General features: G+C 51.0%; 1 protein-coding gene across 1 annotated transcript; it reads right to left on the bottom strand.

Moving 5' to 3' along the window:
* Nucleotides 1-13,931: 13,931 nt before the first annotated feature.
* Nucleotides 13,932-16,381, bottom strand: LOC118856172 (zinc finger protein 48-like). The gene is made up of 6 exons (XM_036766336.1): nucleotides 16,336-16,381; nucleotides 15,991-16,122; nucleotides 15,709-15,857; nucleotides 15,400-15,565; nucleotides 14,900-14,982; nucleotides 13,932-14,350 (listed from the first exon to the last, which is right to left on the bottom strand). Exons 1-6 carry the CDS (start codon nucleotides 16,379-16,381, stop codon nucleotides 13,979-13,981), a joined length of 948 nt encoding a protein of 315 aa, XP_036622231.1. The 3' UTR covers nucleotides 13,932-13,978.

Here is a 16,381-nt window from a genome sequence, read left to right as displayed (position 1 = left end):
TACATTTCCCCCCAGAGAGTCAGTTGCTAAGCATTCACTAGCACCCCACTGGAGGTGAAACAGCTCCCTTCTATGTTACCAGTGGCTTCAAAGCAACCAAATTCAAAGGTCTTTCATTCTTCAGCCCTAATCTTCCATGAAGCAGTGGACACCAAAATGCTCCTCATTGTTTGCTTCTAATACTCACTTTTTTCCCTTATCTCTCTGAACCAAGAACCATATTTATGCTCAGACTTAAAAGGGGACTCTAGAATCATTTCATCAAACACCCAGATGGCACAGTGGATAGAGCACTCAGCCTGGAGTCAGAAAGACCTGAGTTAAAATCCCACCTCAGATACTTACTAGTTGTGTGACCCAGGGCAAGTCACTTAATTGCTGTCTGCCTCAGTTTCTTCAACTGTAAAATGGGTGATTGGCCCATGAGGCACCCACCAAAGGCATCACCTATTTGGCAGCTAGAAGTGAGATGAAGAGACTATGAAGATCGAAAGTGGTGGTTGTTAGAGGTTCAGTCAGACTCCAAGAGGTGATTATGGTAAGCCAGGACAGAAACTGCCCCACACCCTTTACTTTTGAGACCAAAATGGGTGGGGGGGGGGGTGCGGCACTGGGAAATGCTAGCTATAGAAGACCAGGGAAGGGAAGTTGGACTTTTGGACCTCACTAGGAGCTGTAGTTTGCCAGTTCAGAAATTTTAAAGCTAACGTTCCTATGATTTGGTGCTGGTTAAGAAATAGAGAGGTCAAAAAGATTAGGTACATGATATACAGAAGCAAACAAGCACAGCGGCCTAGTGTTTGATAAACACAAAGCTCTCAACTATTGGAATAAGAACTCATCATTTGACAAAAAACTGCTGGGAAAACTGCAAGCAGTCTAGCAGAAAGTAGGTCTACCTCATGTACCTTTCTATATACTGAGATAAGCTCCAAATGGGTACATGACTTAGACATAAAGAGTGACATCATAAGCACATTAGAGAAGCAGGGGAGAAAAAACCTTTCAGATCTATGGATGGGGGAAGAGTTCATAATCAAAAAAGGATAGAAAAGATCATAGAAATTGAAAGGGACAATTATTATAATATACAATTTGACAGTTTTTGCACAAACAAAATCAATGCAGCTGAAATTAGAAGAGGAAGCAGGTAACTGAGAAAATCTTTGCAGCACTCTGGTAAAGGGCTCATTTAAAAACATTTTATTTTTAATTTATGAAATAAAACAAGCATTTCCACAACATAGTAGAATTTTTTAAAAAAAAGATCATTGTACATTGTCGACCTGAAAGTTTGGTTAAAAGAGGCAAACAGGCTAGGTGATATATATTTATATTATTTATTCCCTTACAGCTAGCAGAATACATACATGTATGGAGCCAGATAAAATCTGACTGCCTGACAAAAGAAACAAGAAGGCTTAAATACATTTTAGAACCATTGCAATTCAGGGTGGCTGTGTCACTTAAATTTATCATCTCCATATATGTTTAATTATGGTATGAGAAAGGAATTTTCTTAATTGAATAGATAGTAAATACAATAAGATATGACAGTTGGCAAAATGTCAATTGAAATTACACCCCAGGACATCTATGTTTTCTTTACCATTGGCATGCCATAACATGGTGTATGTCCACAAAATATTAAGATAAGAAAAAGTCCCATTATTCAAGATAATGTCTCAGGTAAAGGATCTTATCCTTAATGGCCATAAACAGAGGAAAAATGCTCTCAGTCAGCTCCATCTGGCCTTCTTGACACAGGAAGAGGCATTCTCTGAGTTTACTCAGAGAGCAAGGCATGTCTATAACGCCAAAAATTGCAAAACATTATGGTAGATTAAGCTTGGAATGGGCCACAATGCCTCTCCTGATTGGCCAATCTGGGTTTTAGGCCTTTCTCAGATCTTGGGACTTCAAATTGGTTTGGGGAGGGGTCTACAACATGAAATTGCAAATCTATTATGTGCAACTTGCTAATTCCTTTTAAATATATAATAAAATTATTGGCTTTCTTTTTTTCTTCCCTAACCCACCCATGGCTACCATTAGACACAAATATGTATGTATGTAAAATCATTCTATACATACTTCTATTAATTCTTTTTCTAGATGCAGAGTCTTCCTTCATAGGTTCTTTGTGGGTTTTTTTTTTGAGTGTGTGTGAGGCAATTGGGGTTAAGTGACTTGCCCAGGGTCACATGGCTAGTAAGTGTCAAGTATCTGAGGCTGGATTTGAACTCAGGTCCTCTTGGCTCCAAGACCAGCACTCTGTCTACTGAGCCACCTAGCTGTACCAGTCTTTTGCAGTTAATTTGGATATTTGTAATAGTCAAAATGACTTAGTTGCTCAAAGTTGTTCTTAAAGCAATATTGCTGTTACTGTATACAATGTCCCCTTGGTTCTGCTCATTTTGCCCTTCTTTATTTCATGCAAGTCTATCCATGTTTTTCTGAAATCAGTGAGCTCTTCATTTCACAGTAGAATCCCATCATGATCATACATCACAACTTGTTCATCTGTTCCACAATTGGTGGGCATCCCTGAAATTTTCAGTGCTTTGCCACCACAAAAAGAGCTGCTATAAAAACTTCAGAACATATAGATTCTTTCCCTTTTTTCCTAATCATCTTTGGAAACAGACCTCATAGTGGTATTTTTCTCAATTACATGTAAAGAAAAATTTGTAACAACCATTTTTACAAATTTTGAGTTCCAAATTCTTTCCCTCCATCTTCCCCTCCACCTCAGAAGAAAAACAGTTTGATATAGGTCATACACGTATAGTCATGCAAAACATTTCCATATCAGAAAGGGCTCATTTTCAAGATATGGGTGTATACACATATTTGGAACTAATTCAAATTTATAAGAATAAAAATCAAGTCCACAAACATTTATTAAGCACCTATTAAATACTAGGCACTGTGCCAAGTTCTAGGGACAAAAGGAATAGCCAAAAAAGGGCCTCTGCTTTCGAGGAACTCATATGGGGGAATAAAATGACTGAATGACAACACAAAAAAACGCTATGTACAAACTATGTAAGACAAATTGTAGATAATCATAACAGAGGAGAATCAAGAAAGGCTTTTTGTAGAAAATGGAATTTTAGCTGGTAATTGAAGGAAGTCAGGGAACCCAGGAGCTGATATGGAAGGACAGCATTCCACGCATGGGGGACAACCAGTAATAATGTTTGAAGTAGGGAGATGGACTGCCTTGCTCTAGGAATTAGGAAGCCAGTGTAGCTGAATTATAGGGTATGTGGTGAAAGTAAGGTATAAGATGACTGGAAAGGCATGAGGGGGCCATGTTATGAAGGGCTTTGAATGCAAAATGGATTCTTGAGGTGATAGGGGGCCACTGGAGTACATTGGATGGAGAGACAATGTGTTCAGACCTGTGCTTTAGGAAGATCCTAGGTGACCAAGAGGATATTAACAGGAAAATTGGGAGGAGGGGAGGACATGCAGAGAAAGATATTGAGTTCTGTTTTTAAAATGCTTAGTTTCTGATGTCTGCGGAGCATTTTGTTCAAGATGCCTGATAGGCAGTTGGAGATGTGAGACTGGAAGCCAGGAGAGAGGGTAGAGCTGGACAAGAAGATCTGGGAATCATCAGGATAGAGATGACAATTGAATCCATGGGAACCGATGAGATAACCAAGTGAAATAGTATAGTGAGAGGAGAGAAAAGACTCTAGGATAGGGCCCTGTGATACGTCCACAGTTGGTGGGCATGACCTGGATGCAGATCCAGCCAAGGAGCCTGAGAAAGGTCAATCAGTCAGCAAATACAATAGCCAATTTAAGCCATAGAGGACTCCAAAGTTATGCTTCAGAGTGATGCAAAATTGGGAAATATATTGGAATCCTGTGGGAAGAAGGGCACATACCAAGCTATTTTGAATTAGGATGGGATACCTAAATGCCCTGGAAAGCACCAGAGGAGGAAAAGTCCAGCAGGGCAAACATGGGTAAGTTGGGCAGATACCAGGGATGAGATGGCAGAGCTGAAATTTTGAGCATCATACAGTGACTGAATCAGAAATAACACCGTTTCATTTGTGAGTTAACTTGTGTCTAGAATGCCACCCAGTGGCTTGTACACAAATGTTACCCTCTGAGCAGCTACCTTTAGCTATTACTAGATCAAAGGATTATATATTTAGAGATGGAAGGGACCTCAGAATTCTACCATTTAGAGTCTCACCCCTCATTTTTCAGATGAAGAAAGTAAACCCCCAAGATGTGATTTACCCAATATCACTCAGCTGGTCAATGGAAAAGTCTAGGTTTGAATCCAGTTCTTCTTGCTCCAAAGCATCATTTTTTCTACTCTGCCATGCTGGCAGTGTGAAGCGCAGTCTTCTGTATGCCAAAAGGAACAAAGAATTCCAGTAATTAGGCTGGAAAGGTAGGTAGGTGGAAGGTCTCGAATGCCAACCTGAGGACTTTGGGCTTTGTCCTAGAGGCAATAGCAGCCATTGAAAAGTTTTGAGTAGAGGGTGACCTAGTCAGATCTTAGTCTTAGATTCCGAAATTTGTTGATTTGTTTGCTTTAGGAAGGTTGTATTAGAAAAGGAAAGAGTGGAATCAGGGAGACCAGTTTGGAGAGTCTTGAAATAATCCAGCTGAGAGGCAATTAGGGTCTGAAGTGGGATAGAAATTGTGCAAGCAGAAAGGAGAGGAGGGAGGTTAGAGATATTGTGAAGGTCGAGCTGAGAAGACTTGACAGTTGGTTAGATGTGGGGAAATGATAAAGAAGGAGACAAGGATGACAGGATGACCAGAAAGACATCACCATTTTCTTTTTTATAAATTTTATTTAATTTTTTTAAACATTCTTTTTTTTTTTTTTTTACAATTTTGAGTTCCCAATTCTCTCCCTCCTTCTAGCCCCTCCCCTGCTCAATGAGAAGGCAAGCAATATGATACCCATTGTGCATACCATTTATTCAAATGTGTATTATTGTCTCCTACCTCTGAAGGAAAGTTTTTAGTACTTCACCTATTGAAATCTTATTCCTATCCTTCAAAGTCCATCTTCAATGCCACCTCCCTGTGTATTGATAATTAAGGTGGGACTTTTTTTTTTTTTTTTACTGTTTTCTCTTTTAGAATGCTAAAGTAATCAAGTGCCTTTGATTAAAGTCTTGCTGGGTGCAAAGCCCCAGGCCCACACCCTTTTGCTAACTAGATGTGAAGCTCCAGGCCCACACTCTTTTGCTGATTAGGTGTGAAGCCTTCAGGGCCCTAAGAAGGGTATATATAGTCAGAGGTTAGCATTTTGCCTTGGGGCTCTCTCTCTCACTGGAAGAGTGTTGTGTGATTTGACCAGATGAGACTCTGGGTAGCTACCTCTAGGCTTTGAAAACCCAGATGTTAGTGCCTCTCTCTGTGGTAACTATGTAATTCTTTGGTCAGACAGCTAGAGGCCTGTATGTTGTTAACTGTGTGTCTTTGCTCTGTTCGTATTGTCTCTGTTTGTAATTTCTGTTTGTATTCTCTCTGAAGTTCAGGGTGCTGGCTTTTCCTCCTGAACTAACTGAATGATATATGTATGTTTGATTAAAGTGAGACTGTTAACCCCTTAAAGTTGCTTTCCTTAGAAAAGCAGATCCAAGAACCTGTGCTGGCAGCCCTCCTGTGTGCTATTGTTATTGGTCTTACACCCCCACAGCAGCTGCTAGCAACATTGTTGTTACACCTTCCTTCATGATCCCGAGTGTAAGTGACCACTTTCTTCTGTAATCTCCCATTGGGTTTTTTGTTTGCCACACTTTGTTAGGTGCTGCCCTATAAGCTAGCTCTGGAACTGTGCTCTGCTTCATATGCTTTGGATGTGTTAAGAGATATGACTCCTGATTGCCCCAGAGATCTCAGAGACTAATTCTGCAGAAGGCAGAGACATGGAGAAAGAGATGGATCAGGAGAGGCAAGGCAAGGACTTTTCAAAGGAGGACTGCAAATCATTCTTGGAGCCAGGTATGTGGGGCAAGTCAGCCTCTCACCTGCAGAACATGCCCTTTTAACCCTAAGACCTGCTGAGAGTGGATTCCCCTGGGTGAGATCAGTCCCTTCCTCTCTGGCTGAGCTGAGGCGTTTGTATCCAGCTTTACTATCATGCACTCCCTACTTTTGCTTACTGTTTTGCTTAGATAAATGGGTTTATTCAAGCCAGCATTCATGATGATATTTTACATAACCAGAGTTTAATAGGGTTGGGGGAGTTAGGCTGGTTAGATTCAGCTATTACCTTCCTCCTGAGAGCAATTAGCAAGAGTGCCCTTTATTTTGAACATTGTACTCCCAGACTTAAAGATATTTTATATGTGATATGTCGTTATAATTCTTCCTCAGTCCTCCTCTTGAACATGAGCAAGAGAAGAAACAAGAAGCCAGCTATGATCACCATGTTTTTCCTAACAAGGGTGAACATAACAATGTCTCTTGTAGAAGAGTGGGCCAGACTCCTGATCAGATCTATGCCACACTCAACTGTCTTTCATATATCAGATAGTATGCACTCAAATCTTACCTTCATATTTCTCTTGTGGCCCTTACTTTGTTCTATAGTTATCAAATAACTAAGTTTATATATGTGTGTGTATATATGTGCATATACATACATACCTATATACACACATACGCTCAGAATTAGAAGGGACTTTAGAAAGTCCATCTCCCCTCCCATTTTGAGGATAAGGAAACAGAGCTGAAGTGCCCTGCCAGTTGACGTAGTTGTAAGTTGTAAAGCCTTGTTTCAAGCCCATAGCCTCCAACGACAAACTCAACGTACTTCTACGCTACACAGTAGTCTTCACTCTCTCTCAATTTCCCCTCCCCTACACAAGAAATCATGTCTCTCCCCTCTCCCCCCACCCCATGTCCCTTCCTCCCTCAGGGGTAGGGCCATCCTTTTGTCTCTTTAGAAGGTGGAGTCTTTTGGTGAGGAAGGCCCTGGTCCTTGGGTCCCTGGAGGAGTCTGGGCAGGACCAAACATCTCATTACCCAGCCCCGGGTGGAGACACAGATCAGAGAGTCCAAATGTGGAAGGATACTCAACATGATGATTGGTCTGCCCACAAGAAAATAGACCAATGGAGTGCTAGTCCCACCTCCAACCTGGCCAAAGCACAGCCTGTCAGTTTCCTAGAGGACTGGAGAGGCCAGGTAGGTTGAAGAGAGGGAAAGGGGTAGAATGGGGCTGGGGGGTAGGGGTGGGCTTGGGGGTTGGTGGTGGTAGTGTATGGGGTTAATGTATGGGTGGAATCTAATGGGGGAAGGCCATTTGAGGGGCACCGGAAATTCTCCTTCCTCCCACTCCGCATATGCTCCTTCTGGACTCCTGGAGGCAGTTGCCATGGAAACACCCCCTTAAAAAAAGCTCCCCCAGAGATTCGTCCTCCCTCCGTCTTTGCCCCAGTTTCTCTCCTACTGTTCCTCTCCTCTCCTCTTTCATCCCGTCTCTCTTCTGCTTCCAGCCTGTGTCTCTGGCTCTCTGCGTTTTCTCCCTGTGTTTTTGTCTGCCTCTTTCTTTCTGTCACCGCCTTTCGCCTGCATCTCTTAATTATTTTTGTCATTCCCTCCCCCGCCCCAAACTCCCCATCTCGTTTTCCCTTGGCGTGTCTCTCCGCCCCCTTCTCCATCTCTTCCTCGGTCTCATCCACGTTAACCCGGGGCCACTGGCCCTACCCCCTCCTGCGTAGTCCCCTCTCTAGCGGGCCAAGGCTAGGACAGGGGGCGGGGTGGGGCGGGGCTCGCCTGTTGTCTCCTAGCCCCCAGCCCCCTCCCCTTCCTTGGCCTCCTCCCTCTTCTCCCCCTTGCCCTGGGTTCGGCGCCCAGGCCCTACTGCCCGGTCAGGCCGTCCCTCGGGGACCCAGGTGTTCGAGCTGCTCCAAGCTGAAGGTGACTGAGATATGGGCTTGGGGGGCGCGGAGCTAGCGGAGCAGGTGGAGGGGGAGGGGTTGAGAGGCGGGGACCTCGGCGATCGCGCTGGGCTCTTTGTCTCCATTAACTCCTTCATGGCAGCCCCCCTTCATCCGCTCCTTCCCCCAGCAGGTGTTTGGAATCAAGGTGTATGTGGGGGTGGGGTGGGGGGGAAGCTTAACAGACACCCCCTGGAACACACCCCGACTCAGCCGCCCCAACTCGAGCGGGAGACAGGACCAGAGCGGCTCCCCCTTCCCTAAGCTCTCCATCTGCTTGAATTGAGGCATGGGTTTTGAGGCCCCTTCCTCAGGCCTAGTTGGAACCTCGGTTTCCCCTGGTCTTCTTAGGGGTTGGATATGTGGATTAGCACCTGTACTGGGGAGGGGAAGGTCTGTTTTATCCCTCAGATACTGGGGGTGGAGGGATCTCTGGAGTTTGTGTGTGGGATCAGGGGAAGGATGACTGGGTCTCTGAAATGCTGGGTGGCAGAGGATAGGATGCCTCGGTCCTGGGTGGTGGCGTCAGGACTATCCCAGCACTTCAGGGGGAGGGGTAGATGGTGCTAATCTCTCTCTAAGCTGTGTATGGGGGGGTGAGGGGAGCCCATCTGCCATCTAATTCCCAGAACCTGCTGGGTGCCAAGGGGCTGGTTGCTATAGGATGTACCCAAGAGAGTTGGGAACGCCTACGGTGTCCCCAGCTGGTGGGGGAGGCAGTCATTTGGCTCCCTCCTCCAGCTGAAGAGGATACAAAAGAAGTATGAGGAGCATGGGGGCTGAGACTGAGGAACTGGACAGTTAGGTTCCAGGGAAAAGGCAGAAGAGACTAGGGTGGGGGAAGGTGCTGGCATGTCTGGGTGCTGCAAGACAGGTTGGGATACAGGTGTCATCCTCTGTCTTTGTTGCAGGATGAATACTGGAACTAAAGCCAAAGCTGGGGGAAGTCGACCCCTGGCTCCCCGCCTGCCCAACTCCTCAGTGCCAGCGCCTCTTGGGACTCCTAAAAGATCAGGCACAGTGCCCCCACGAGCCACTGCTGAGCCCCGAGCTGTGGTGAAGAGGTCTCCAGGGGAACAGGCAGGAAGAGCAACCCCTGTCCCCAAGGTGGCCACGGCCCTACTTGGGCCCCCCAAAACCAGCAAGATAGGCCACAATGTTCCTAGCACAGGTACAGGGGCCCCAGGTCTTGTCTCTTGCCAGCTTCAATGCCTGACACTGATTCTGGGACCTTAAACTTGCCCCGTTTCTTGACTCTTGATCTTCCCTGACAATGACCTTGAATTCTACTCCCTGACCCTGCTCCTATTTGATGGTCCCTGTCTCTTCTATTTTTTCATCTTTTCTCCAAATATCAGAGAGAGTAAAGGGAGGGGAATTTGGGGGAAACAGATGGGCTGCTCAAGCCTCCTGAGGTGCCCTTCAGGGCTGATAATGCAGGGCTCCTGTCCTTAGAGGAAGGCCTCCCCTCATCCACTCCCTGCCTCTCCCACTCCCATCCCTGTCCCCTTCCAAAGCTGTGTTTAAGGTGTTACGGGAGGACAGAGGAGGTCAGGATTGAACTGACCTGGAGCTTCTCCCTGTAGTGCCCAGGCAACCTTTGATGAGGAAAGCAGAACCAGCCCCAGGTGCTGGCCGAGCCTCCAGGAATGACCCTTCCCCAAGAATGTCCCCTCTTCAGACTGGTCTCTCCTCAGGCAGGTATGACCCATTTCCAGATATGGACCCACTGTAGGTATGACTGAGCACTAGGCATAACACTTATCCAGGTATGATCCTTTCTCTGGTGAACTTCTCCCCATATGACCCTTCCTCAGATAGGACCACTCCAGAGTGGGACCCTCCCCAGGCATGGCCCCTTCTTAGGTATTTCACCTTCCCAGGCTAGTCCCTTCTCCAGATAGGGCACCTCCCCTCCATATATTTGGCCCTCCCCCAAACTGGTCCCTCATTAAGGCCTCTCCTCATTTATGACCCTTCCCCAATAGGACCCCCTCCCCAGATAGGCTGTCTCCCCAGGCTGGTCCCTTTCAGGTTCATAGTCCCTCCCCAGGTATGGCTCCTCTCAGGGGTGAGCATGTCACAGGGAACAGATTTATTTTACAACCTTAGATGCAAATGTATACAAACTATCAGCTTTTGTTCCAGGGAAAGGGGGCCAGCCCTAAAAGACTCTGGGGGACCCAAGCTTACTTTCCTTGTGTGACCCAGGCTTTCTTCTCCCATCTAAGGCCAGGGCTTCAGGGCTCCAAAGTGTCCACCCCAGCCAAGCAAGTCCGCTCTGCTCCAGCAGAGTCTGCAGCCAAGGCTAAGACATCACTAGCTTCCACCCCCACAGGACGGAACAATGCGGCTCCAGCAGAGGCCAGGAGAGGTAGGAGGATTAGGGGGATAGTGATGGCATGGGGGTCAGATCCAGAGGGTGGTGGCCTGTCAGCAGTGAGTACCCAGGGAAGGGATCTATGGGGAAAGGGCGCCAGTGAAGGAGCTGACTGGCTGACACCACCTGGCCTCCCCCATTCCAATTTGGGGAGGAGCCAAAAACAACCTCTAGGTGCAGGCAAAGGGGGAAGGTCTCTTAGGGTCGTCCAAAAAGACCCTCCCAAAGGCCTTTCTTCTGTCCCATCTCTTCCAGATACCGTTCGACCGGCTCAGGGAGCCCAAGCCTCAAGGGCTGGGCTCCCTGGGTCACGTCTGCCTGGAATCTCAGGGCCCGAGCCAGGGTCTCCGCGGGCTCCCTCCAACACCAGAGCCCGGCCCTCTCCCCTGCCCAAAGCCACAGCCCCTAAAAGAACTCCCAAGAGTCCTGGGGACCCTGTCTCCAGCCCAGCTTCTGTGGCCAGGAGGAAGTCCAGCGAAGGTTCTCTCGGGGTTCAGTCCCGCCTGCCTGGACCCACCCGTCGCCAGGACAGTACTTCTGCTGCCTCACTGGCCCAGACCTCTCTTCAGGCCCCGCCCTCAACCTGCCCAGTAATCCGGTCCAAGGGTCCCTCTCTTCCCTCCACACCACCGCCTAGCCGAAAAGATGAGCAGGCTCCACCCTTAGCCACACCCACTATACAAGCCACTCCCCCTTCCTTCCCCACACCACCTCCACAAACCAATTCCTCTCTGACCACATCCCTCCAGCAGGCCCCACCCTCTCCCTTAGCTAGACCCCCTAAACAAGCCCTTCCCCCTTCCTTGGCCATACCCCCTCCACAAGTCAATTCCTCTCTGTCCATCTCTCCCCAGCAGACCTCACCCTCTCCCTTAGCCACACCCCCTATACAAGCCACTCCCCCTTCCTTGCCCACGCACCCTCCACCAGCCAATTCCTCTCTCTCCACATCCCCCCAGCAGGCCCCACCCTCTCCCTTAGCCACACCCCCTCCACCAGCCAATTCCTCTCTCTCCACATCCCCCCAGCAGGCCCCACCCTCTCCCTTAACCACTCCCCCTACACAAGCTCCTCCCCCTTTCTTGCCCACACCCCCTCCACCAGCCAATTCCTCTCTCTCCACATCTCCCCAGCAGGCCCCACCCTCTCCCTTAGCCACACCCCCTATAGAAGCCACTCCCCCTTCCTTGCCCACACCCCCTCCACCAGCTAATCCCTCTCTGTCCACATCCCCCCAGCAGGCCCCACCTTCTCCCTTAGCCACACCCCCTCCACCAGCCAATTCCTCTCTCTCTACATCCCCCCAGCAGGCCCCACCCTCCCCCTTAACCACTCCCCCTATACAAGCTCCTCCCCCTTTCTTGCCCACACCCCCTCCACCAGCCAATTCCTCTCTCTCCACATCCTCCCAGCAGGCCCCACCCTCTCCCTTAGCCACACCCCCTATAGAAGCCACTCCCCCTTCCTTGCCCACACCCCCTCCACCAGCTAATCCCTCTCTGTCCACATCCCCCCAGCAGGCCCCACCTTCTCCCTTAGCCACACCCCCTCCACCAGCCAATTCCTCTCTCTCTACATCCCCCCAGCAGGCCCCACCCTCCCCCTTAACCACTCCCCCTATACAAGCTCCTCCCCCTTTCTTGCCCACACCCCCTCCACCAGCCAATTCCTCTCTCTCCACATCCTCCCAGCAGGCCCCACCCTCTCCCTTAGCCACACCCCCTATAGGAGCCACTCCCCCTTCCTTGCCCACACTCCCTCCACCAGCCAATTCCTCTCTCTCCACATCCCCCCAGCAGGCCTCACCCTCTCCCTTAGCCACACCCCCTATACAAGCTCCTCCCCCTTCCTTGCACACACCCCCTCCACCAGCCAATCCCTCTCTCTCCACATTCCTCCAGCAAGCCCCACCCTCTCCCTTAGCCACACCCCCTATGCAAGCCACTCCCCCTTCCTTGCCCACACCCCCTCCACCAGCCAATTCCTCTCTCTCCACATCCCCCCAGCAGGCCCCACCCTCTCTTTTAGCCACACCCCCTTCCTTGCCCACATCCCCTCCACCAGCCAATTCCTCTCTCTCCACATCCCCCCAGCAGGCCCCACCCTCTCCCTTAGCCACACCCCCTATACAAGCCCCTCCTCCTTTCTTGCCCACACACCCTCCACAAGCCAATCCCTCTAGGTCCGAATCCCCCCAGCAGACTCCACCTTCTCTTTTAGTCACCAGTCCTCTCCAGACCCATCCTCCCTCAGCCACATGGCTTCCTCAGGCTTCTCCCTCTGTGACCACAGCCCCTCAACAGGCCCCACCATCTCCTCCCTTAGCCACACCCTCCCTCCAGGCCCCATTCCCTCCAGCCACACCTCCACAGGCCCCTCCCTCTTCTGTGGCCACACCCATCCAGCCTATTCTCATTCCTTCAACCACTTCCACTCTTCAGGACCTGTGCTCTCCTTTAGCCACATTCTCTGAGCAAAGGGCTGACTCTCTCCTGGCCACACCCCTTATGCAGGCTCCACCCTCTCCCCTGTCCCCACCTTCTCCCCCTCAGGCCACACCTCTTCTACAGGGCTTTCCCCTAACCACAGCCTCTTCACAGGAGCCACCTTTGTCCTTAGCCACACCCCCTCTCCAGGCCCCTCCCATTCCCTCAGACCCACCCTCTCTCTGGTTCCCACACTCTCCTCCCTTGGCCACACCTCCTCCTCAGTCCTCTCCTTTTCCTTTGGCCTCACCCCCTCCTCAAGCTCCTCCCTTTCCTCCGGACTCTCCCCCTCTTCAGGCCCTTCCCTCTGCCATAGCCACACACTCTCAACAAACCCCATCCTTTCACTTAGTCCCGCCTTCCCCACCCCTGGCCAAACCCCCTCTTCAGGCCCCTCCCTTTCATCTGGCCATGCTTTCTCAGGCGCCATCTCTGGATACACGCCCTTTGCAGCCCCCTCCTATTCCTCTGGTTTTGCCCCCTCCTCCCTCTCCACTGGCCACGCCTCTTCAGGCTCCTCCCTCTCCCCTGGACACACCCTTTGTGCAGGCCGTTCCATCTCCCCTGGACACACTTCTCGTGCCACCCTCTCCCTCTTCCAGGGCCACAGCCCCTGTGCTGGCCCAACCCCATTTGCAGAATGCGCCTCCTGGGGAACTGCCCCTTCCCGAGTCTGTTTTGTCCTTGGGAGTCTTGGGTGGGGAGCTGTCCAGAAGCCCTTCCAGTACTCTGAGTGGCCCGGACCTTGCTGGACACAGCAGCAGTGCCACAAGTACGCCCGAGGAGCTGCGAGCCTATGACAGTGGCCCTGAGATAGGAGCCCCAGCTTCGCCTCCACCTGATCCTGACCTCGAACTTGCTGCCTGCCATCCTGCTGCCTGGAGCCGGCCAGGGGTTCCCACCCAGAGCCCCTGTACTACCTCTCCTCGACTTACCCATGGGGTCCCAGGTAACCCCAGCCAAGGGGCAGAGGGAAAGAGCCTGGAGGAAGAGGGCAGCTCTTTGAAGAGGGCACAAGTCTCAACCCTATCCTTCCTTCCTGTAGGTGAGCCACTGCCCTGGTCCCCTATGGCTGGGCCCCCTGATGGCCTGTCCACGATTTATGAGGCAGAGGCCCCGGAAACAACATTTGGGCCTCCAAGCAGGGAGGTACAGGATCAGGAGGAAGAGGATGATCAGACAGTGGAGAAGATGCCTCCAGCCCCACGTGGTCCCAAGCCATCTCGAGTGGGTGAGCTGCAGCTGGGAGCGTTGCAGGCCAGTGTAGTACAGCAGTTGCTGAGCCGGACGCTGCTGCTGGCTGCAGAGGGACCAGGGGGAGCCAGGCAGGGACCTGGGAGTGGCCGCCCAGCTCTGAGTGATGCTGAGCTGGGCCGCTGGGCAGAACTGCTGTCCCCTCTGGATGAGTCCCGGGCTAGCATCACATCTGTCACTAGCTTCTCCCCAGATGATGTTGCCTCACCACAGGGAGACTGGACTGTAGTGGAGGTGGAGACCTTCCACTGAGGTGCCCTTGTCCCGTCCCATCCAAAGGACCAGCATGCCCTCTGAAATGAAGACCCCAGCCCTGCATTTTACCTGCTTTCCCACCTGCAGTTCCGTAGCAAGGGGAACTGGGCAAAGGGAAAGCCCTGATGATGTTCTAGCTTCCTAACAACCTTCCATCTGACTTCTGGAAGGGTCTTGGTCCGACAAACTCCTTGTCAATCTCGTGCACTGTATGTATGTTGTAGATTGTCCTTGCTGGTTTGCTCCTGTGGCCCCTAGAGTCAGTGTATGGTGTGCCTGTGTGTTTCCTAAGGCCCTTTTAGTTTGTAATAAAGATGAGATAGTGGAGCTGGAGCTGCTGTCTTTGGAGGGATTGGGCTGTCTGGGACTTGTGGATCTGGGCTTCCCTACACAGGTTCCACCAAAGCCCTCCCATTTCTGCCGATGGTGATGATGTGGTTGAGCAGATAGAGAACAAGGCTTTAGGGACAGTTTTCTCCCTTCTCCCTGGGGTTCAGGACCCCCAGGGAGGTGTTAGGTGACTCTTTAGGGCAGGAGGATTGCTGTGAGGGTAGGCACTTTGGCCTCTGAGGCAGGGGGTGGCTCACCCCATGCTGCCGACGGTGAGTGAGCAGGTTGGAGCTCTGGCTGAAGGATTTTCCACACACTCCGCAGTGATGGGGCTTCTCTCCTGTGGAAAGGTAGAGGGGAACTTGGTGGAAGTGGGGGGCTGGGCAAGGAGCATATGTAGGGGAGTGAGTATGGGGTATGGGGTTGGACAGGAGGGGAACTATGGAGGTAAGGTGGATAAAGCAGTAATGAGAACTGGGGAGTTATGGGAGCATATTGAGGGGGAGATGGGGATCTAGTGGGGTAAAGATGGGTAGAATTCGGGTGGCTGGTCAGTAGGGAAAATGAGGATAGTGTAGGGTAATGGAGGGAGTTTGAGGAGTTAATGAAGATGAATGCAAGGACCGGCTAGGGTGAAATACGTCGGGGGCGGGGGGCGGGAGGGGACAGTCCTTCTGGCCTTTCCAGCAGCTTGCAAGCTTGCTCCCCCACCCCGCTCAACCCAGCCCTTTTCATCTTCATCTTTCCGGGCCCGCACCGGTGTGGGTGAACGTGTGCTTCTTCATGTCGGATTTCTGGTGGAAGCGCTTGGCGCAGAAGGGGCAGGGATGGGGCCGCGTGCCCGAATGGATGAGCAGGTGTGTGGACAGAGTGGAGGAGCGCCGGAAACTCTTCCCGCACACGCCGCAGGGGAACAGTCTCTCCTGAGGACAGGGCGGGAGCGGTGGAAGAAGGGACAAGGCTAGGGCTCTTCCACACCATCCCGCCCCACCCTAGAGGCAGAAAGACCGGGCTGGGGCTGCCGCTGGACTAGATTCTGTCCCTCCGCCCCCCAGTCCTGGGTTACCTTGAATTGGTGAGGGGGCTGTGCTGTGGGTGGTAGCAGCAGTAGCTGTGGCTGCAGACTTGGGGAAGTGACTCCTGTCTCAGGCTGAGGCTGGAGCTGGGGCTGGGGGCAGTGACCATCCCAGGAGAGGCTGGCCAGACCCGGGAGCCCTGGGGTTAGGTCAAATAAATCCAGTCAGTATGAGACCCCTACGATCCAACTGTCTGGCAACCTCTCACAATCTAGGGGCTTTAGCCCACAGTCTTCAGGCTGCTACCTCCTCAGGCCCAAGGGAGCTCTTACCAATGAGGTCACCCTCGTCTAGAGCAGGGGACCTCAGGGAGGAGCCGGCTTCAGGGTCTGGGGATAGGGGCCTCTCAGCCCATGTACCTCCAAGGCTCCCCACAGACAGGGCTGGATCCCCTGGAGTAAAGCCTATATAAGAAGAACCCATCACTCCTTAAGAACTGTGGGAAAACCCAGATACTCTAGCTCCCGACTCTGCTGTCTCCCCTCCCCGCCCCATCTAAGATATCCTGGTTCCTAACTCAACACCCCCACCTACCAACACCCCTATCCAAGGCTCTTAAATTCCAATTTGAATTTGGCTAGCCCTTCTCTCCCTCCAGAACTTGGGCAGCCTAGTACCCAGCTCTTCCATGGGAGCCCTGCAGGATTCTGGGGCTGGGGCCAT

This window comes from Trichosurus vulpecula, chromosome 1, assembly GCF_011100635.1.
Source record: "Trichosurus vulpecula isolate mTriVul1 chromosome 1, mTriVul1.pri, whole genome shotgun sequence".
Lineage (NCBI taxonomy): Eukaryota > Metazoa > Chordata > Mammalia > Diprotodontia > Phalangeridae > Trichosurus > Trichosurus vulpecula.
This window is presented reverse-complemented; position numbering and strand designations above follow the sequence as displayed.

Bases quoted from the DNA above. Each gene is read 5' to 3' on its own strand.
- LOC118856172 (XM_036766336.1), bottom strand. From the start codon at position 16,381: ATGGCCCCAGCCCCAGAATCCTGCAGGGCTCCCATGGAAGAGCTGG. The intron at 15,566-15,708 runs GTAACCCAGGAC...CCCTGTCCTCAG, and splicing joins AGCCCCCTCACCAATTCAAG to GAGAGACTGTTCCCCTGCGG. The intron at 14,983-15,399 runs GTGCGGGCCCGG...ACCTTTCCACAG, and splicing joins GCACACGTTCACCCACACCG to GAGAGAAGCCCCATCACTGC.